General features: G+C 36.4%; 1 protein-coding gene across 2 annotated transcripts in view; it reads right to left on the minus strand.

The window, feature by feature from the left end:
* Nucleotides 1-1,718: 1,718 nt before the first annotated feature.
* GXYLT1 (glucoside xylosyltransferase 1) overlaps nucleotides 1,719-23,063 on the minus strand; it is a gene marked incomplete at its 5' end in the record, with an annotated part of 47,836 nt that continues 26,491 nt past the window's right edge. For both annotated transcript variants that reach the window (XM_082666650.1, XM_082666649.1), the window contains 5 exons: nucleotides 1,719-3,073; nucleotides 10,350-10,522; nucleotides 10,736-10,859; nucleotides 16,741-16,992; nucleotides 19,952-20,077. In XM_082666650.1, the coding sequence (XP_082522776.1) occupies nucleotides 2,912-3,073; nucleotides 10,350-10,522; nucleotides 10,736-10,859; nucleotides 16,741-16,992; nucleotides 19,952-20,077 (837 nt within the window). In that variant the 3' untranslated portion in view covers nucleotides 1,719-2,911. The remainder of the gene's footprint in view (nucleotides 3,074-10,349; nucleotides 10,523-10,735; nucleotides 10,860-16,740; nucleotides 16,993-19,951; nucleotides 20,078-23,063) is intronic.

Raw genomic sequence — 23,063 nt, forward strand, 5'->3', positions numbered from 1 at the left:
CTCTTCATAGGGAAAAAAAAAGTATGTATTTTCTTAAAATGTAAATCACAATATATATTTTCTAAAGGTTTTCCAAGTTCCTCTAAGGTGGCTACTTCATATAAACAAGGGCTGGCTACATTATAAAGTCATTCCGCTTTGGTAATACTGCAGCCCAGAGATAGTTCTGAGGTCAGAATTGTTCTAACACATAGACTCAAAGGATATAGAATGTAATTCGTATAAACTGCATAGATACACCATCTTATGGAAAGAAATATAAAACGTTCTCTAAGCTGTTCTAGAATTTAACCTCATTAATGCTGAGAACTGCACTTCTTGAGACTTCTCAAGGAAAACGTTACCTTATCTAAAGATAAACTCAGAAAACTCATTTTAATATTGTTAAGGACTTTTTGTGATACCCTAACTTTCAGGTAAACACAGTCCCTAAGTGGAGAGTTTTCGCCATAAACCAATTTATGGTAAAACGCTCAATTAGGTCAGGTCTGAATAAACCACATGAAGAACCTTCCAACTGATCCACAATGTAGAGTGTGTAACCGTGTAAATAGGTACAACAGGCGTGAGACCACAGCACACAGTCCAGTTAAACTATGACCACACTCTACCCAGTCCCAATCATACTAGAGCCTATGGGGCTAAGAGTCTCTGTTCACTAAGGAAATTAAATCTAAGCAACTTCCTAATATAAATTTGTATCGTGTCAATAGCCCCAAGTACTTCCGCTAATGTTTCAGAATCACATTTATAATCCACCAACTGTGCCGAGAATTGTGGTCCTAACTTCAACCTTCAAGTTGGCAAAATGATTTCCAGGGGTTCCCAGACTGACACCAAAATCATCTGAGGTGCTTATTAAAAATAGAATCATAATGTGACTTATTTTTGCACTCTGATTCTAACATTGTAGTCAGTAAGGGAAATCTGCCTAAGAACTGGATATTAACCGAAGCCAAAGGAGATATGATGTCACTGTAGTTACCGAAGTGTTCACAGAGGTGAAATAACATGATGCCTGGCATTTTCTTTAAGATACTTCAGCAAAGGAAAAAGGGACAGATGACACAAATGTGGTAAGATACTGACGTGTCTGATCTGGATGAGGGGTCCCACTGTACTATTCTCTCTACTTCTGTGTAATGTGCAGACCCATCTAGACATGGGGGACCAGAGTCACCAAAGGTGAGGAATCCATTCTCAGCAAGGTCCCCACAAGAGTCTAATGTAGCCAGGCCGCCAATAGTCTCACCTGGGGACCATTAAAAATGATCCTATACCCTCCAAACTTCAAAATTCTAGGGACCTCATTTTTTATTTAGCAAATCAACTTCAACAAGTTCACAAGTTCTCACAGTCACCACGGTGCTCTGCCAGGGACACACAGACTGTGCTCTCTGAACGCTTCTGTCCAAGAGTGCTGGGCTGGCCATCAGCTTCTAATCTGCCTTTCTTAACACCTTCCTCTCCCAATTTGTCCCTGACTGAACTGCAAAGACCGAGGACCGTCTTCCACGTCTCCACAGAGGGCACTGTGTCTTCATAAACCCAATCACCACTATTTTCACAAAGGTGATAGTCTTCCTTCATGATTTTCTCTTCTCTATTTAAGCGTTAAAATGTCAAAAGGAGAAAAAGAAGTTAACCATACAGTACTTGGTAAAATGAGACGTGTGCCCCAGCACAGTACATGCTAAGTACTCAGAATCTACAGCTATAGAAGACAGGTCAAAAACACTAAGAGAAGTAATATTTTCTTACTGCCAAGATAAAAAAAAAAATAACTGTCTTAAGTGATATTCAAAGAAGGAGGACATGCACATCAAACCAAATCAAAACTAGTTTTTCTATAATCAGATGTGACAATCTTCTGAAGCCAATCATCCATGAAAGTTGTCTAACTTAAAGTCAGGCTCTATACGTATATTTGCTTCTTCAAAAATATCTTGCAAAGCCATTTTGAGGTAGAAGGAAAAAGGTTTAAGTGGACCACTTTTTTCCTGCTCCACTGTAACTATAATGACTGCTCACAGGAAGTACATAGCTTATGCATTTTGGTCCATCACATTTTCCACCATCATATAAGTATACTCGTTAGGTTCTCATTTTATTATCAGTATATTTATTGTGTCCAGAATGCCCAGTAAAGCTGAAAATTTTCATTTAAAGTGATAAAAAATTTCCTAAAATACCTAATAATCTTAGATATGACTTTTGGCAAGACAGTTAAGCACATACAAATGAAAATTCTACGTTTCACAAATACACACAGAGACTAATAATCAAAACTTTCAGTTTTCCCTCTCAATTTTAAATGTGCAGTTTACTTATAAACTAAAAATAATTTTAAGCATGATTGTCACAAAAATATTTTAAAACAGAGATGAAATGTATAAAGGCACACACAGATTGTCGATAGTGACATCAGTTACATCCCATTTCTTTAGAAACAGAACATTTTCTGCTCCTGTAAACAACTTTCTTTTCTCACACGTTTAAAGTGAGGTTAGTGCTGACATAAAATTATTGCTATACTCACAGTTTGAGTGTTTCCACTGTGTATGAGGTACATTTTTCTCCAACCATACATCCCTACTGCTCTTACCCACTTGAGAGTAAGAGTCAAACAAAGTCTGTAGGCTATAACCATTCAATAATATCTTCATCAATACTAGAATGATAGCAAATAGCATTACAAAACATCAGAAATCAAAAATATCTTCTTGTTGGGGTCCAAGACTTCAACTTATTCTTCATTACATGAAAATACTGCTCATTAAACTTCTTCGGGAAAAAAATTATTCTGAAGATGAATAATTCTTTCCTGAACACTTCATCTAAGACTATTCCTTCACACACATCCTCTGATATTTTGTTGTTTTAATTCATTTGATTTAGAGGTCACCAAGAATCACCTTTCCTTTGGTGGTCTATCATAACGATCTTGTATGCTTTTCGTCAGCTGTTTGATAAATATTTTGTAAATTTTTCCACAGTATGTATGCACTGTCTTTTGTAGTTCCAGTTCTAAAGGCTTTAATAAAGAATGGATGTTGTCATCTTCAAAAGAACACTAGAGAAAGAAAATAAGACAAAGATATATATAAAAATTTCACTCTATTCCCAACAACTTCTTCTTCAATCAACTTGACATTGACAACCTCCATTTAAAGTCTCACAGAAAGTATGTGCCCAACAAATAATTTCAATGAGTTTAACAGACTACGATCTCACAGGAGGAGGGAGAGAGTACGGGTAACTCACTGGGGGTACTGGGGAGAGCCCTTCAGAGAGGAGTGTGGAGGCAGGGCACTCCAGGCCAAGGCAAGAACATGGTTAAGGGCAGAGAAGACCAGAGATACTGACAGGTGTGAGGTGACAACCAAAAGCTCGAGGTGTCTGAGAGAGACTAATAAGAGCCAAGAATCACTCTGATAACACTGGTGAGGCTGGACTGGGAAGGAGTGAGATGGAGGCACACAGCGGGAGGAATGCAAAATGACAGCACAGGTCAGTGCTTCCCACAGAACTCTAACTGCACAAAGGGATCCCAAGGATAAAGATGTTTGAGAACTGCTAAATACCAAGCACTCTTGGGGGGATTCGCAGTGGCACATGAAAAACTATAAAAACAGAAAATACATCTGTTGGGTATTGTTTGGCCCACTAATTCCAAAATATACTTTTTACCCTTTTCACCATAAAATATATTAATAGCCCAAGGAATATATTTTGGAAAACACTGTTGTAATAGTTAAGTGCAAATAACCTGTGAGCTTAGTATTTTCAACCAGGTACATTTTTTCATTTAGTATTTGCAACTACAGTCAGAAAGACTGATGGGGCTTGAAAACAGAACATTTTACGGGAAAAGTTTGAAGTCAGTGAAAAATGCAAAATCCTGAAGGAAATTCAGAACCTGAAATCTAGGAGGGCTGCATATGACCTGAGGTTCACTACGCTGCCACTGAGGAAGAGGAAATAAAAGCACCATTTGAATCACAATTAGTGAGTCTGTAGGAAGCCACAGCCCATCTAGGGAGAACAGGCTGAACGTAGATGCTAATTTAGAACATGGACGTGTAGAGCTGCAAAGAGATCCTAAACCTGGGTGCCTCTAGTGCAAGAAAACTATGAGCATTAACTGCATGAAACCTTCACTCTTGGGGTGGTTTTTCAAACCTAATCCCATATACTGAAGATAAATATCTTGAAGTATTTTTGAAAACCAAAAAAACCCCAAAAAAACAAAAAGAGGAGAGGCTTAACTGGGAAGAACGTAACGAAAATAACAACAGCTAGCACACAGGGATCTAGGAGAGACTGCTGAAAGCTGGACTGGTTAAAAGAGGGCCCTTCCTACATGCCAGGCATTGTTCTAAGAGCTTTATACGTATTAATGCACTTAAGCCTCATACCAACTTCATGTAACAGGACATCACTATTTACAAAGCAACTTAAGGCAGGGGGAGAATCCTCCCAGTTACAACGCTAGTTAGGTGGCTAAGCCAGGAGTCCACCTCAGCTGTGAAAAGAAATCGATAGCTAGTGGGAAGCAGCCGCATAGCACAGGGAGATCAGCTCCGTGCTTTGTGACCACCTAAAGGGGTGGGATAGGGAGGGTAGGAGGGAGGGAGATGCAAGAGGGAAGAGATATGGGGATATATGCATATGTAGAGCTGATTCACTTTGTTATAAAGCAGAAAGTAACACACCACTGTAAAGCAATTATACTCCAATAAAGATGTTAAAAAAAAAAAAAGTCAACAGCTTTACAACCACACAGCACCGCTTATCCAAAACAGCAAACGCAACTGTGCCAAGTCAGTTTCAAAAACTCTGTTAAAAGATGCAGCTCTGTTAACAGTGGTAAACTGTGCTGTGCTGTATACAGACACGTCTACATTTGTCTGGGGTTATGCTGAAGAAGGTCAGGTTTACCTTACCTTCTTCAAGGTTTAACACCTGTATTAAGTGATACTGTCAAGTAACATTTCACTGTGTATAAACAACATACTTGGACAACTGTGGCTGAGAGGCGAGTAATAATGGGAAGAGCAAACTGTGGTCTTTTTCTTACTCTACAATGACAAAAAATGAAAACATAACAAAGGTGTTTAAAAGTAAACTCCCAGGAATACTAGAGATTCAGTTCATCCATTTTCATGTGATTTAAATCCCAGTTTGTGGTTAAATTTCTTTTTTCTTCACTGGGAAAGTCTTTTGATGAGTATTTTCCCAAAATAAAAATAGTGCCTCATGAATTAGAGCTCTTTTAGTCCAACATATAACACAAGTAACTTGCCCTTTACGGGAGAAGGTGATAAATCACCCAGATGTCCACCTGTAGTACACAGCCGGAAGTCACGCCCTCCACCAGCCACAGACTCTGCAGTGTCCAGGAGTTGTGCAGCATGGAACGCACGTCCAGACGTTCCCTTTCCCAGAGGCCACATGTGCCCTTACCTGACTGTGCGCCTCTTCCCATACTGAGTGCTACGTTTGACTGGTCTGCACCATTCCTGCCTGCCTGGTACTCAGCCTTCCAGCTCAGTCCAAAGTCAGCTCCTCTGAGAAGCTCTCCTGACACAGTTAATCACTCCCTCCCTCTTCACTGGCACCGCACCCAGCACACAAACTTTTAGGAAGGTCATGTTTTATATCTAAGACTGTCAGTTGAAGGCAGTGAATAAATAGTGAGGCTATGATGACCACAAGTAGATAATTAAAGGCATTTTCGAAAAACAGAACATGTTTTAAAAGTATGGCAGAATGGCAGGCAGTTCAATCTGACAAATGCTGAGTGCCAACTATGTACAAGAAGGTGGTGCAGGAGGGAAATGGTCGAGAATCCCTTGCATCTCTGCAAATCTACTGCATCTTATGCAAATAGAAGAAGGGTGTGAAGTAAATCATAGGTAACACAGAAACACCAAGAAATCTAATAATTCAAATGAAATACAAGAAGCAGAAAATATTTTACAGAGTAATAAAATATTTTGTTCCCATTGCAAATCTGCAATTTTTAATCTTAGTATTTTTATTCACTCAGCAACTAATATTTAACAACTATGTGTGGGCTGTAAAAACTGATTTGCTGGCAGACAGAGCCATGCATTTACATTTTAAAAATGGTTCACGTCCTTATTGTTCACAGCATTCGATGGCTGTGACTAAGCTTCTGTCTGACACTTGCATAAATGCCCTTGTCTAAACTGCAATTCTTTTAAATTACACTTCTCACTGAATTATAGATAAGGCAAGATAAAAACACTAACCAAGAGCACCAAAAAAGACTGATTAACTTCATTAAGTTGAAAAATGGGTAATATGGCTATTAATATGGACCCAAAACAAACATTAATCTTTAATTACTTCAGTATTTGAAATAGTTTTTAAAATAAGATTTATTTTTTAAAAACCAAGTGTAATTCATCAGCTTAAAACGAATACTCAATTTTTTTAAAGTATACATTTATAGAAGATCAGAAAAGATCAAATAAAACTAGTAAGATTTAATTCCTTAATAATTTTTTTAAATGATCAAAGGCAACAAAGAAATCACATTTTTATAGGAGTGCATTTCTTTTCTATCCTGCAAAGTCTCAGAACCCCAAATGTACCTTTTGTCATTTTTATCACCTCTTGACAACCCATGATAAAGCATTATTAAAATACGATATTGATTTCTGAAGGCATACAAGGTCGGCTACATGAAAATGAACATCACTAAATTTTATAATTCTTCAGTGAGTGTAGCTGTATCATGATAAACTGATTATTCAGAAACCTTCTCTCTCAGGTTTATAGGACAAGAAACTTAGCAAAAACACTAAAACTGTAGCCTACAATGCTGTCAGCACTTTGCCTACCACCAGGTTTGAGAAACTCAGATTTCCAGGAGAAACCTTCAGCTCCTTGTCACTGCAGACCGTCACCTTACACAGCACGTCATCACCGCATCTAGCCCAGCCCTGCTGCTGCCTCCCTTCACCCATCACCCCAAACAGCTCAACGCCTGACCTCCTCGCGGACCTTCCACAACCCCTGAGGCTTTTTCTCAGGCAATTTTGGCCCAGCCTGCTCACCTGGCAAACTCTTACTCATTCTTCAGGGCTCACTTCAAATGCCTCATCAACGAAGCCTTCCCTGGCTCTTCGGGGCAAAACTTGCACTCTTTCACAGTCCTAGTACAATCTGTGTCTCAGTAGATTACATACAGTTCAGTATCTTTATCCCCATTCCTATTACTGAGGCTGTACTAGCAAACAATGAGAGCAGTCACGAGCAGATACTGAGCATCTAGCAAACAGGGGCATCAGCTCTTCTCCTGACCCCCACGCTTACACCAAACCACTCCTGTTATTTTACTTATGTTTTTGTCTTCACGTCCACATAAGATTAGACACAGTCTAGCAGAGCAGTGAACACACCCACGTGAGAGATGAGTGCTCACATACACTTCTCCCCAGGTATCAGTGAATTAGCTGCATGGATAGCACTTGATATAATGCTCCTTAAGCAAAATCATAAATCCAGTCCTTATTTGGATTTGCCCCAAGTCTTGGTCCCCAACATATTCAGAAACCTGGTTCATGCATCATCTCCCCCTATCAATCCACCTTAATTAAACAAGAGCACCGTAAGAACAAGGAAAAAAAAAGAGAGAAGAACAGATATCTGGGGTGGTGGGGCCAGTATAATTTTTTCCCAAAATCAATATAAAGTAAACGCTTAAAAGAGAAAACCCCATTTACAAAGGCAACAAAGAAGATAAAATACTTAAGGATAAACTTAAGATATGTTCAAAATCCACAGTATGAAGAAAACTATTAAACATTCCTGAAAGACACAAATGAAAGACAGACCTTGTTCTTAAGATGTCTCAACAGCATTAAAATGTCAGCAGTCACTAAGTTAATATGTGAAGATGATACACGCCCAACAAATAAACAAGTTTTTTATGTAATTAAATGAGTTGATATTTGTGGAAAAATAAAAATACAGTAGGTAGGAAAACACTGAAAGGACAGGCTACGAAGAGGAAGTAACCCTATCAGATATTAAAATACAGCACAAAGGCTTTATAATTAAAATAGTATGCAAGAGTACACAAATGGACAGACCAATGGAGCAAAACAGAAAATCCAGAAATTACAAATGGAACTTTAGTATATAATAAAGTCAGTATCTCAAATCTTTTAGACTTTTAAATAAATGGTGTTGGGACAAGACAGCTATTTGGGAAAAGATCAAATTAGATCTATTCCTCTCTCAAAAGAGTAAATTCCAAATTGAGCAGAAGGCTAAATGTAATAAATGAAAAAGTATATAGGTGAATTTTTCTATAAGCTGAGTATAGGTAAGGAAAGACTTTCTAATTACTACTTTTTTAAAAAAAGGTTTTAAATTTGATTACATAAAATTTTTAAAAAACAACTTTGAATGGTAAAAAATTCCATAAACAGTCAAATTGGGGAAAAAATTTACATGAGATGTCACAGAAAAAGAACTAACATCTTTAATACACAAGGAACTTGCAACAAATGGTGGAGAGGTGGGGAGTAGAGACCGAAACTCCCTCATGGTGATGACTGTACAACTCTGTAAACATGCTAAAAACCACTGAATTATTTATACTATGGGTGAACTGTGTGGTATATAAAATATGTTATCAATAAAAAAGATGTAAAAACAGCTGTTAAATATATAGAAAGATGTTCATCTCAATCATAAGAGAAAGGCAAATTAAAATTAAACTAAGATTCCATTTCTCACTCGTTAGAATGGCAAAAATTTTTCAAGCTTGATAATACACTCTGTTAGGGAGGCTGTGAGTAACAGGTCTCGTCATGAACTGTTGGCGGGAATGCAAATAATCCCCATGTAGGGAAAACAGGCGGTATCTTCAATTAAAATTATCCCATGTCCAGGAATTTACCCTGGAGAAACATCTCCCAACAATACATATATATGTATGGCAAAGTTATGCACTGCTGCGTTATTTATTATTCAAAACACTGGAAAAGACCAAAATGTTCAAACATAAGAGATTAATTGAATAAACTCTGGTACATGCACAAAATGGAATATCATACAGCTGTTTAAAGAAAAGAAGCATGAAGAAAATATTTATAAATGCCCAAATTTCCAGAATACTGTAAAAAAGGCAAAGCGCAAATAAAGATGAACAGTATGCTACTTCTCATGTAAGAAAAGGGGAATTACAAAACATACACGTATCTACTTACCAGTACAGGAAGGACAAACCGGAAAATGAAATTGGTGATGGGGTGGGGGGCCTGGGGTGGAAGGATGGGGCAGGAGTGCTACTTCTGAGTAAACCGTTATATAGTTTCGACTTTTTGAAGTATATGAATATTCCTCATATCAAACTAAAGTTAAATCAACAAAGATGAGGGGAAAAAACTTAAAACTGAAAGCATACAGAAACACATGAACCCAACTGTATTTCCAATGAATGAATAACCACACTGAAAGAAGGAGAAAAGAACTGATGCAAGTAACTTCTGTACATAGTACTGAGTACACACCCTCATCTGGGGCAGGGGAGGGGCGGGGGGAGGACTAGAAACAAATCCTTTATAGTAGGCTGGTTTTTCAAGAACAGAGAAGCAGAGATAGCAGTATGAATGCAGCATTTTTGAAATTAGTTTAAGTGTACTGTAGAACTAAGCAAAAGAGGAAATATTTTATGCTCGGAGCCAGGATTCTAATTGTGGAAGAAATGAGATAAAACAGAAACAAAGTAGGAGAAGGCAAGGAAGGGGCCTAACGGAATGGAACTGGAGGCACTGGTGTGAGCACATGACTGTGTGTGTTTGTATATCTGTATTTCCCAGCTCTGCTGCTGAAAGGGCTTAGAAGGGAAGACACCCTTGTAGCAATAAGTATCAGAGTTCCTTTGACAGCTGATTTCAGGGTGAGGGCAGGGAATGTATAACAAGACGAGCCTGGGGTATTTTGTTTGGACAGAGAATGCGGAGGTACTCAAAATAATGATGGGAATATGTCAAATGAGCACAAGAGGTAGCCAAAAGGGCTCCCAATCGCCAAATCTGGCACAACTTCAGCATCAATATAAATAAAATTGAATGCTGCATTATAAATCATGGAAAAAAATACATATCAGTGAGTTCACACTGATAATGTATAGATCAATAAGTGGGAAAAGGGGAGTGCTCTTCCTTACAGCAGAACGTCAAGTGCCAGAGCTAGATGTGGAAGGAGTGCTGGGTTTATAACTCTTGAACTAGGGTAAAGGATATGCAAATTCTCTGTAAGCTTGCGAGTATGTCCACAAAAACATTTTTTTAAAAAAAGCTTACATTTCTCAGTGCTTCATAAATAGCTCTAAACGCTGGTTGCTTATCATCATGGTAAACACCTCTGTTCCCATGAAGAATAAAGATTCCTTCTTCTTCGGCTTCTTGGCAATTGCTTCCATATATGCAATGATCTGGTCGATAATTCCATTGACACGGAAAAACAAAAAGGCTTTCTAGGCAGAGACAAAACAAAAAAGCAAACATACCCTAATTCCACAGAATTAATACTTTGCAAAATTTTAGTTTAAATTTAGTTTACTGTCTTAAAAAAAAAGAGTGATAGCCATTAGTATAAGCCAAAATCAAATAAATGCATTTCTCCAGTTCTGACTAAATATTAACTATGATTTTTTTTACAAATGCAAAGAATAAATTTAAATGATTACCTGGATTATGAAAAAATATGATATTCAACAGATCTTGATCACCCCATGTGATGTTCAGTTTGTATTTTTTAAGCAATGGCATAAGTATATCTCCCCATCGTAGTCGCACAGAGGTCATATCATTCTGTTGGTAAATACATTAATGAGATTCTCAGGCTTCCAGGTGTAAAACGGCAGCATAATGACAGTTCCCCATTCTTCCCTTAGCAATTGTTACAGATCAAGGGGAGAAGTGTAAACTTTCTTTTTTTTTTTTTTTTTTTTTTGTGGTATGCGGGCCTCTCACTGCCGTGTCCTCTCCCGCCGCGGAGCACAGGCTCCGGACGCGCAGGCCCAGTGGCCATGACTCACGGGTCCAGCCACTCCGCGGCATGCGGGATCCCCCCGGAACCGGGGCACGAACCCGCGCCCCCTGCATCGGCAGGCAGACTCCCAACCACTGCGCCACCAGGGAAGCCCAGAAGTGTAAACTTTTGTTTCAAAACCAAGTGACCCTAATGTAAACATAAGTATCAGTAAAACTGTCCAGCTGGAGTGCAGAAGATAACAAAAGAAGGTATCTGAAGCTGCACAAAGAAGTGATAAAACTAACAGATGTCGGGGAGGAAAGGGAAAGAGAAAGTAGGTGGTAGTTTAAGTACTATGACTATGACCTCATCTTAAAAAGCAGATAGCTTTAGTACCTATGTCATATGTCTAGACACAGTACCTATGTCTCTATCATACAGCTGCTGAGGATCAAACCTGTTAATATATGAATAAAGAGTACTAGGAAAAGTACCTGGCACAGTGTTAGCTATTATTATCACCATGATCATTATTATTCTTAGTCTGATTTGCCAACACTTTATAGCTGGCATTTCAAAGAGGTTATTTGAAATTGATAAATCAAAAACAGATACTGAATTTCGTCAGATGCCTTTTCAGCCTCTACGGAACTACTCATAGCTCATACCTAAGGAAACAACAGAGTTGAAAGAGGGCTGGGGATCATGTGAACCTGGGGTGAAGTTGAATACTAAGTCTTTTATACCAATTTGACTCTCTGAAACTCTCCAGACTTAAACCAGTACTCCTCAAAGTACAGTTTGCAGTGTGCTGATCAGTGAATTTTTCATGTCCTCTACAAGATTTAAGTACACAAATTAAGAGTAAGATTTAGAAACTTTTATAGCAACTTTATGTCTATTTAGTCTAATATTTTCCTAGTAATTTATTTACATTATTTTTAGAAAAGCATTGCTTCATGACAGATTGTAAATAATGTTTAAAAAAACACGGATTCTTCTCCACAGATAGCTTAAAAAACATTATTACAAGCTATTCTAGGATATATAACAAACACAATGGAGGTATAAACAATCTATCCTTCGAGAAAGAAAAGTCAGAATTCCTGGGGAAAAAACTACGTATTTAAACTAAATATAATCTGCTATAATTGTATTACCTTTGTGTGAAATTTCTCAGAATGCAGTAAATACAGTAAACTATACACAATCAGAAGTAAATCTGGAAAATGACTGAAACAAGTTTTTTACTTAAGGAAATATTAAGAAAATACTTTATTGAAAGGATGACTCTGAAATAAGTCACAGATCATGTTCACTAAATGTTCTTAGGATCTGAAAAGGAAACTTCTGAATTGCTCAAAAGGACCAAGACCAGAAACAGATTAAATAGACAGGACTGGTGGACCCCTTGTACCATGTCAATGTTCAAGTCTTCACTGGATTCTACTTATGAAAAAAAAAATGTATAGAGAGACAGAAATACACCTATTCAAAGAAATACATCTATTCAAAGAAAAGAAAGATAAAATAACAAGGTCCAGGGCAGTTTTAGGGAAAAAAGAAAAAAATCAAGGGGTGGGAGGTGGGGGGACCTTTATAATACACGTAAAGGAGAAGTCCTACTAGAAAAATACTGGACAAGAAGCAATAACACTAGTATTATTTGCTGAGGATACAACCTAGAATATCCAAGACAACCAACGAAAACTATGAGAAATGAGTTTAATAAAGAGGCATCATATATAAAAAGAGCTCAAGTCAACAGAAATGGAAAAACGGCACAGTACAGAAATAGTCAAAGGATATGGCCATACAGCCATTCACAAAGGAGGAAACAAAAATGGCTAAAATTTGTATGAAAAGATTTTCATCCCACATTGGTGGTACAGTCAGGAGAGTAAAAATTAAAATACATGAGATATTTTTCAGCCATGTACCTACATATTCATACTAGTACACACAAACAATAAAATCAAAACATTCTTTCTCCACAATATCACACATATTAAATGTGACAGACTATATGTACTGACATAAAAATCATTTATATATTTACTAAGTGAAAAAAGCAAACTGAAGATATATAAAAGAATTCTACATATAAATGCTAATGTACATGTATATCTGTTTCAAAATACTTTTTTAAAGGGTCTGAAGAATACACAGCAAAGTTTATAATGCCATTTGGGCAAAGGAATGAAACTGAGGAGAGTGGTGTGTAAAGGGGGGACTTGTCTTTTTACTCTATATGCAATGAATTGCCTGAATTTTTATAAGCATGATTTAGTTTTGTAAATTTTTTTTTAAAGAAAACATTTTTAATCTTACAGTACAATACCTTGAAAAGTACAGTAGTACAGTACAACAGCTGGCATACAGGAACTGGCATCAAGTGAACAGGCAAGAAGAGTTACTGACCGGAGGAGGGAGAGGAGGTGGGAGATGATAGAGCTGAAGTAGTTTTGTAATTTTTTAAAAAGATGTAGTTCTAATTTACTAATTTCAGCAAACCTACCAAAATGCACATGCATTATATTAAGATAAATTAGTTTCATTTCTAGAACTATGTATGCTTTTGAAAATAGACAGACTCATTAGTATCATCAGTTTAGGTTACAAACAAATATAAAACTGACAGGTGGCTATTCCTATTATGTTCCAACAATGCTAGAAACTGAGAATTCATCAATTCCCAAAGATTAGTTACTCTCCTAATCTCTGAAAAGTTCCATCCCTTTTGGTAAGATGTTCATTGATATTGTTTTAAGCTCTACATGTAACACAATAAAAGCCCTCCATCACATACATCTTTCAAATATGTAAAAACGACCCTCACAGCCACCTCACAATAAGTATTCTCTTTTTTTTAATTTTTCAATAATTCATTAATGGCCTAGTTTCTAAAACTTCTGTCTGTCCTCTGCCAGTAATTATCTACTGAGTTGCTACTTTACGCCAGACTCCATGCTAAATATTCTGAATACAAAGCTGCATAAAAGACACACCCTGCCCTCAGTAGATGAAGAAAACAGGCAAAAATTACTTTACAAAGTAATATATGGCACGATATGAACAGGGTACAGTAAATATACAAGAAAAAAATTCTCAAGATGCCTTATTTATATTCTCTGGTTTTTAGCTAATAAATAGAAAAAGGTTAAGAAATATCTTAACAGAGATTCAACACTGCAAATACAATCATAATACAAAATACAAAGCAGTATCTTAGCCAGTGTTATATCAATGTCTATCAAGCATTATGAGAAAAAAAACAAAAAAGTTAAAATTTTACTATTTTAATTTTTAAAATATATAATTATAATACCTCAGGTTGGAACTGAATAATCATGAATGGTAGGGCTGGGTGACAGCAAAGCAAAGACTTTAAAACATGGCCATGGCCACTGTCCTAAGTGGGTAATCTTACAGCTTTTCATGTGATAGGCACTATGGGGTAACATTCATGGATCTGCGTGAAACAGTTTGAAAAGTTATTACAAGTAATTCAGTTACATCACTAGAGCTCTAAAATTTAAGATCTGTGCCAGAAATTATAGAGTTAGTAGGAAAAAACAAGGCAGTGTTTGCTAAAGGTATGTTTGGAAATCAGGAAAAATAAAGAAAGATATATGAAAAACAGAACTAAAAATCAATAAATTTTGTAGAAACATATCAGCAATCATAAATACAATATTTAGAAACAGAGTAAATCTGTGTTGTTCCCACTGGGCAAGAATAGAGTTGTTTGAAACAGAGGGATAGTAGGTATGAAGTAAATTGTGCCTACTAAATTAATGTACTATCACACTCCTCATATTTTTCTTCATTAAGTCATTAATACATAGAAAAAAACAAAAGCTTGAAAGTTTAGAAATTATTTCAACTCTTATATCTACATCTCTAGCTGGTTTAGAACATGCCACAGACAAAAAGAAAAGGGAAAGGGGAGAAACTGTTAAACATATTTAAGAATGATATTTAAGTAAGTAAAAGGTAAATAAAAAATAATCAGAGATTTGAACTATATAGCTGCAATTTGAAATTTTCTTAAAAATCAAGTAATGGTGTTACACTAAATTATCTCTAAGGTTATTGCAACACTACACTTCTCATAATTCTAAGAATTTCAAATGAAGAGCTCCTGAGCAGTTACATTATTCCTTAGCACATAATCTTACAGCACCATCTTCTGGTATAATATTACTGTGCATAGTCTAATCATCAGAAAAGTAAGAAAACTCATGGTATGACACCTGTTTTATTTAATAAAACTTTATGGTACATGAAATTTTAAAACTCAAAATATATCAAAAAATTGGGTAATTGAAGAAAGATGTTCACTTGTAAGCAAAAGCAAAGGTTACACTGGCCTCATTAATGCATTCATTTGTGGAAGACAAAAGTGAAATGAAATCAAGATTTCAGAAAGGTACAGAAAATGGGAAAGCTAAAAAAAAACCCTAGGTTTACTAGATCTTTACAGAAGACAAGAGTGATGGGTATTAACTGTCTTAAGAATGAAATGGCGAGATGTGAGTGGTGAACGCTATAAGCAGTACTGCTGCCTAGAGCAAGGATAAGAAGGGACAAGAGATTTAAATCAGACATGCAGAAAGGAGTAATAAGTAATGGTGTAAATTCTGGTCCACCAGAAGCCATAAGAAAAATACCAGACAAATATACATATATATTACATATATATTCATATCATAAAAGACATAATATCCCTCAATATTTGATTTAGTACTAACTAGATGTAAAAGGATAAACAGTGAATATCAGTGTTTCAGAAGCCACTGCTTTTAGCTAACACTGCAGTGCTTACTATGTGTCATGCTCTGTACTAAGCATTTTGAATGGGTCTCTTTTAAAAAGACAACCTACATAAGTCCATTTATTATCTCTATTTTTCAGCTGAGAGCACTGACGTTTGAAAGTTAACTAGTTGGCTAGTGGTTGTGGTGAACAGGTGGCAAAGCTAAACGTAAGGCTAAACCACTTGACCCCAATGCCCCCAGACTACAACGACTTAAGGACTCACCAGCATGAAACTGGTAAACAGTACAACACACTCATGTGTTCAGAATATGCAGAATAAGAGAATTTAAATAGCCTCACTCTTCTACTGACCCCACAATTTGAGAGATGAGAAACACACAGGAACTTTTTTTTTTTAAAGTTAACTTCCAATAGCACCAAAATAGCCAACGTTTCCTATGTGTTAGCCTCCCTTCTAACTAATTTAACCCTCACAAAAGCCCTATGACATAGGTACTGTTATCTATCATCCCATTTCACAGATGAGGAAATCAAAGCCCAGAGATGTTCAAAACTTACCAAGATCTCAGCGTCTGAACCAAGCCAACGGTTCTTAGCTCTTAACCACAATCTGTGTTCCCCCAAAACGTACCACACTTTAGATTCAAGTATTATGAGGCTGCACAACTACAAAATGACAACTCCTGCCTGGAATACCAATCTAGGAAGGTGATGTTCACACTTGCTGCACTGTTACTTCATTGTAACACCATCTGCTCTGACCTACTGTAATGCTCTAATAAACAGAATACTAAGAACACACTTTTCTTCCATTATTCTAGATAAGTGGAAAAATTCTGAATAGCTCTATCTAGTTTTTAATAAAGCAAAATTAAATTGGAAACCAAACAATATGGAGGGAAAAGAGAGATAAGTTAACCTGGATCGGTGACTTACCTTGAAATACTTCCTTCTCATTCTGGTCATGTTCATCAACATAACTCCAGAGTTCACTCCAGTTTTTCCATAGTATGGATGTCTGGCAAAGCGATTATACCAGCCTATTCGAGGCTCTTCATGTTCTGGTGCCATTGCAGCAATTTGTGTGGAATTAAATTTCTTTAGTAAAGACCAAATATCATCAATGGGCCGTAAAAAAAGGATATCAGTGTCGACATACAATAGTGAGTCAACTTCTTTCAGGATTAACTGTGGGGAAAGATATTTGAATCATTAACTGTAACTCTATTTAATATAAAACATGAAAGAGGCTTTCATTATTTAAAAAACACCTAAGAGAGAAACTAATTGACATTAATTTTTAAAAGTAGTTTTTCCCAAGTCTCTCATTTTTTACAAGAGCATATATAGATGGTCTGCTAATCTCTTTAATTAACTTTTAGAGAAGAAAAGCTATAAAAACAAATCAGAACAAAAACTCAATACTAAAAATTGGAAGAAAAAATAAAAGCAGTAGCCTCAAAGACTAGGGTGGAAATGTTTTTCATAATGGAAAATAACATTAGCTTCGGTGAACTGACATATCGAATCTCAATTTCCTGAGGTAAATACAGAAATTAATCAGTACCAATGGAGATCTCAACTCGTCCCCTCAGCCTGTAACACTAATGGCCAGCACCTTTACCTCATTCTGGGCTCAGCCAGCAAATGGTAGAGCCAAAATTGAAGTCCAGACCACCTAACTCCAGAACCCATGCTCTTATTTCTGAGCTTACTACCTCCCAACAAATCGAAGAAAATGTGCACTCACATAGCAAGGGTGAAGACAAGACTTGTCTTGGAAGACTCGCTATGTCACTTTCCGAGAGACGTTAAACCTCCAACATGCATCTCTTATAGGAATTTTCAAGGGTACGTTTTTATTTCTGCCTTACCCATATACTTTAGAATGTGACTCCTGCCAATTTAAATGTATTGCCTATCCCAGTGTATTAGTAAGACTCAATGATTAGGTTAACCTAAAGGTTTTTGGTTAAGAATACAAAGACGATAAGAGCTTGATCTTCATTCTGCTCCTTTTCAAAGCTGCTACCTCCTCCTGCAGTTACGAAGGTGAGCAGTTACGAAGCTGAAATCACTCCATGCCCCCACTGATTTAGTATCAGGCTGGGGAAAAATATCTGACAGTTGGCTACAGAGCCTGAGTAGAGAAGGCTCACTTGTTCAAAGACTACAATTAAAAGGGTATGTATGTATGTGGATGTCTGTTCCTCTCTCTTTTTGCGGGGCGAAGAGTGAGGGAAATTGTTTTTATATTAACATTTTGCTTCTGTACCATGAGACAAATGTGTGTTTACAGACTTTTGTATTGTTAGCAATCTAGGAAGACACTACAGGAAGCTCCAGGGTTACTGTTGGGAGCCACTGCCAACTGGAGTTCATACATAAGGTTAAATAATAACCACGTCAGTATTTTTCTATGGTTCCTTTTGGCGGAACAAGGAGTTGGCAGAGCTTACCTTGGTTCTTTTAATCCATCTATTTTAGAGGAGAAACTTAGTAAAAAAAAGGATTTTACTTAGAAAAATGAAGAATCGATTTACTTAGATCTGGTTAAAACGATGCAGAAGTAAGAGTGAAGGACGAGGACAATTTGACAGGCTTCAAGTATTTAATTTTAGTATTCAAATTCCATTTAGGAATGTAACCAGATTACATCATTAAATGATCTGGCAAATTTCCTATCAAGACATCAACAATTAAACTTGTTAATAATGCAGAATAAAACAGAAGAGCAATGACTGTAACCTCATGCTTCTTTCATCATTGTTTTTCAGTGACATATCTGTGCTTATTTAACGTCATAATGTGCTTGTTTAATGTCAGCCTCCCACATCAGACAACAGGCTCTATGAAAACAAGCAATCTGTTTCATTCATTCCTATATACCCAGCCCTTCATTACTGATACTTGGTAGAATAGAGGCACTCAAACTATTAAGTAAATGATGTAACATTGCAATGAGTCAACATAAGATTTTTTGTTAATTTTTAAAATTTAAGGCCTACATTAAGTACCTAAAACTTCTTAGGCTTTTCCCCTTTAATCCCTTATTTGTGTGCTTCTTACAATGAAAGCAGGTAATGAGAAAGATATCCTAGGATCCAGATTTTTTATGCTCAGCAATAAAGCTACTGGTTAGGCAGACTCAGCTATCAAAATGTAACTTAATTTTAAATTTTAACTGACATCCTGGATTTGATAAACTCTATTCTTAATATACTAAGAATTGCCTTAATCCACTTAATAATAACAAGTAACTTAAGTTTCTTCCCAGTAATTCACCTTCCAGAAACTTGTGAGCTTCTTAAACTCAGTATTTCTAACTACCGTAACTATTTTAAACATTACAGTGGTTCTAACAACTACTGAGAATTTTAAAACTATCAGTGAATTCAATTCAAAATGGAAAAGGTAAGCTGGCTTCTGAATATTTTTATTTATTTTTATTTATTTTTTCTTTTTTGGCTATACCATGTGGCTTGCAGGATCTTAGTTCCTGACCACAGATCAAACCCGTGTCCCCTGCAGTGGGAGCTCGGAGTCCCAACCACTGGACCGCCAGGGAAGTCCCTGAATATTTTTAGATTAAAAAGAAATAATCAGGGTTTATCACCAGAGACCACCACCAAAGAACAGCCCCATTGAATAAATGGTTCCCATTTCCCTTCGAGTTCACGTGCCTCAAATTTTGTGTCTGTGTTAAAATATCAGCCAGAAAAGGTGAACTGGCTTGCTGTTAAGACAGAAATGATTATCTAATGATCTACTTCATTTCCCAAATTATAAATGAAGTCTGCACCTGGCAGGTGATCCTGTCACTGCATTCCTCCTGGCAAAGACTTGGCTCCATTAAGACCTGATGACCTCTAACTCCTTCTTAGAGATGAAAGTTTATAGCAACTGAATCAATTAAAATGTAAGAAATAGTATTTCAACAGAAATTATTTACATTTTTCGTTTTTAACAGAGGTTTTTTTATTCTATCTTTTATTTGTTCTATGGGAAGTTTTTCTTTCTTCTGATGTTCAAAGGGAAAATCATACATGTGTGTTTATTTAACTGATCTATATGGAACTCTTCATTAACTTGTGTGTGTAACAGCAACATGCAAACAAACCAAAAAAACACTGGAGAAAAAACTTACTGGCAAGAACAATCTCTGGGAAGCACACGGTTTAAAGAGCTTTTTCCATTCTGCTGCATTCTCACTTGGAAAAGTTATCGGGTATAATGAATAATTAAATGTTTGGAGAAATGACCAGCTGTTAAGCTAAAATAAAAAAACAAATAAAAAATAAAAACTCGGTTTAGATTTGTTTCTCTTTCTCTGCAAAATCATAAACCAACAGATTATTTTTCAAAAGCTAAAATTTAAGATGTTATACATTGTATGTCATACACACTTAAGAGAAAGTTAGATTCTTCTTTCCCACCATTTTGTTTCCATTCAAAATCTTAAAGTCATTCCAATATGCTAGAAAGACTCCACCGTAAAGATCTGAGGGACAATTGAAGTTATAAGGATATCAACCACAAAACCAAAGTGGAAAGAGCCTTACAAACTGTTCGCCTCCATCAGCTTGACCTGATGTATAAATCCTCTCAATCCCTGAACAAGTTAAACTCAGAAAAATTAAGCACTAATTTTATTACCACAGTATGTATGATATAACAGAAAATATTTACAATCCAAGTCAGACCAATGTGAAAAACTGATTAGAAAATATTTATCTATATAGATTCAATATTCCTGGTAATAAAATATTTTGATAAATACATAAATACATAAATGATTTTAAAAAAATGATTTAAAAAAAATCATTACAAAAAGCAAAATCTGATTTTCTGATCTGAAAATTTATAATGAACACATTTACTCTTTGGCAGCCCGAGTGCAATTCAAGACACTGAATTGCTTCAAATTCAGTTTAAGTATTACCTATCACTGCTGCTTAAACAGAATTGTTGATTTAAATTTCCTACAGAGCATTCACAATTTTTGCAGGAAGAAAAAACTAAGCATTTTATATAACAGGCTGAAGATGATCTCTTTTTGAATTATGTCTGTGTTCAAGTAATTTTTACTTTTTAAAAATTTTTTAAAATGCTCAACACATATCTATTTTTTATTGTTTTATTTTTATTTTATTTATTTTCAGTTGCATCGGGTCTTAGTTGCGGCACACAGGATCTTTCATTGTGGCGCTCAGGCTCTCTACTTGTGGCGTGTGAGCTCAAGTGAATGGGCACAGTAGTTGTAGCACGTGAGCTATTTGTGGCATGCAGGCTCCAGACAATGTGGGCTCTCTAGTTGTGGCGCGTGGGCTCCAGAGTGCATGGGCTCTGTAGTTGCGGCACGCAGGCTCTCTAGCTGTGGTGCGCGGGCTCAGTAGTTGCGGTGCAAGGGCTTAGTTGCCCCGCAGCATGTGGGATCTTAGTTCCCTGACCAGGAATCGAACCCACGTCCCCTTCATTGGAAGGCGGATTCTTAACCACTGGACCACCAGGGAAGTCCCTGTTCAAGGGATTTTTAAAAACATTAATTCCTCCCTCTTTCTTTCCTTCTTTCTCTCCCTCTCTCTCCCTCCCTCTCTCTCCCTCCCTCTCTCTCTCTCTCTCTCTCTCTCTCTCTCCCTATCTCTCTCTCACACACACACACACACACACACACACACACACAATCAATGCCTTCCAACATAGTTTAAGGGAATAACTTTACTTCCAACACACTGTTTTGATGTATCTGTTAATTAGTTTCAAACACTAGTATTTTATTTTCCTTGCGTGACTTATAAATCACTTAAAGATCCTTTCAAGGGACTTCGCTTCACAACTACAGAGCCCACACGCTCTTGAGCCTGCGTGCTGTAACTGGAGAGAAGCCCACACGCTGTAACCAAGAGCCCAGGCACCATAACGAAAGGTCCCATGTGCCGCAACTAAGACCCGACACAGCTAAAAATAAGTAAATAAATAAATAAATAAATAAATTTAAAAGAAGATCCTTTCAATACCAACTTCAAAATGAAATCTTAGTCATTCTTGAAATTCTAATATCGAATCATCTTTTCTGCAGTAAAAGCACATTCCACAAAATATTTGATTCTCCTTCATCAAAAGCAAAACCAAACAGTCTCAGAGTTAACCATGATAGTTAAAGAAAAACTAAGTTTAAAAATATAGTATATATTATACAAGCAATAACTCAGCCAGCTTTGAAGACAACACAGAAGCCGCATATAAGATGAAGCAATAAATTTATTTTACTTTTATATTACATTTTCAAAGGTTTCCACAGTTGGTAGCAATCTCTTACTATTCTCTGAACTGTTAGGATGAGATTAATTCCTCAGTTAATATTTTAGGAAACAATCCAGATAATAAGATTAAGATCACAAAAGCACATATCATAAGTACAGATACCAGAAATATTTTAAAACAGTAAGTAAAGCTTTTTTTCTGCATTGTTTTTTAATTGAAGTACAGCTGGTGTACAATATTATATAAGTTACAGATGTAAGGTACAGGTACACAAGTTTTAAAGGTTACACTCCATTTATAGTTATTATAAAATACTGGCTACATTCTCACGCTATATATAGGATATACTGTGGTGTAAAATATATCCTGTAGCTTATTTTATACATAATAATTTGTACTTCTTAATCTCCTACCCCTATATTGCCTGTCCTCCTTTCCCTCTCCCCACTGGTAACCACTAGTTTGTTCTCTGTTAAGTGTGAGTCTGTTTCTTTTTTGTTACATTCACTAGTTTGTTGTAATTTGTAGATTCTACACATAAGTGATATTATACAGCATTTGTTTTTCTCTGACTTATTTCACTTAGCACAATGCCCTCCAAGTCCATCCATGTTGCTGCAAATGGCAAAATTTTCATTCTTTTTTATGGCTGAGTAGCATTCCACTGTGTGTGTGTGTGTGTGTGTGTGTGTGTGTGTGTGTGTGTGTATATACCATCTGTTTATCCATTCATCTGTTGATGGACACTTAGGTTGCTTCCATATCTTAGCAATTGTAAACAATGCTGCTATGAACATTGGGGTGCATGTATCTTTTCTAATGAGTGTTTTTATTTTTTTCAAATATATACCCAGAAGTGGATTGCTGAGTCATATGGTAGTTCTATTTTTAATTTTTTGAGAAACCTCCATACTGTTTTCGACAGTGTCTACACCAATTTACATGTCCACCAACAGCATATGAGGATTCCCTTTTCTCAACATCCTAATATTTCT

This window comes from Grampus griseus (assembly GCF_964374135.1).
Source record: "Grampus griseus genome assembly, chromosome: 11".
Taxonomy (NCBI): domain Eukaryota; kingdom Metazoa; phylum Chordata; class Mammalia; order Artiodactyla; family Delphinidae; genus Grampus; species Grampus griseus.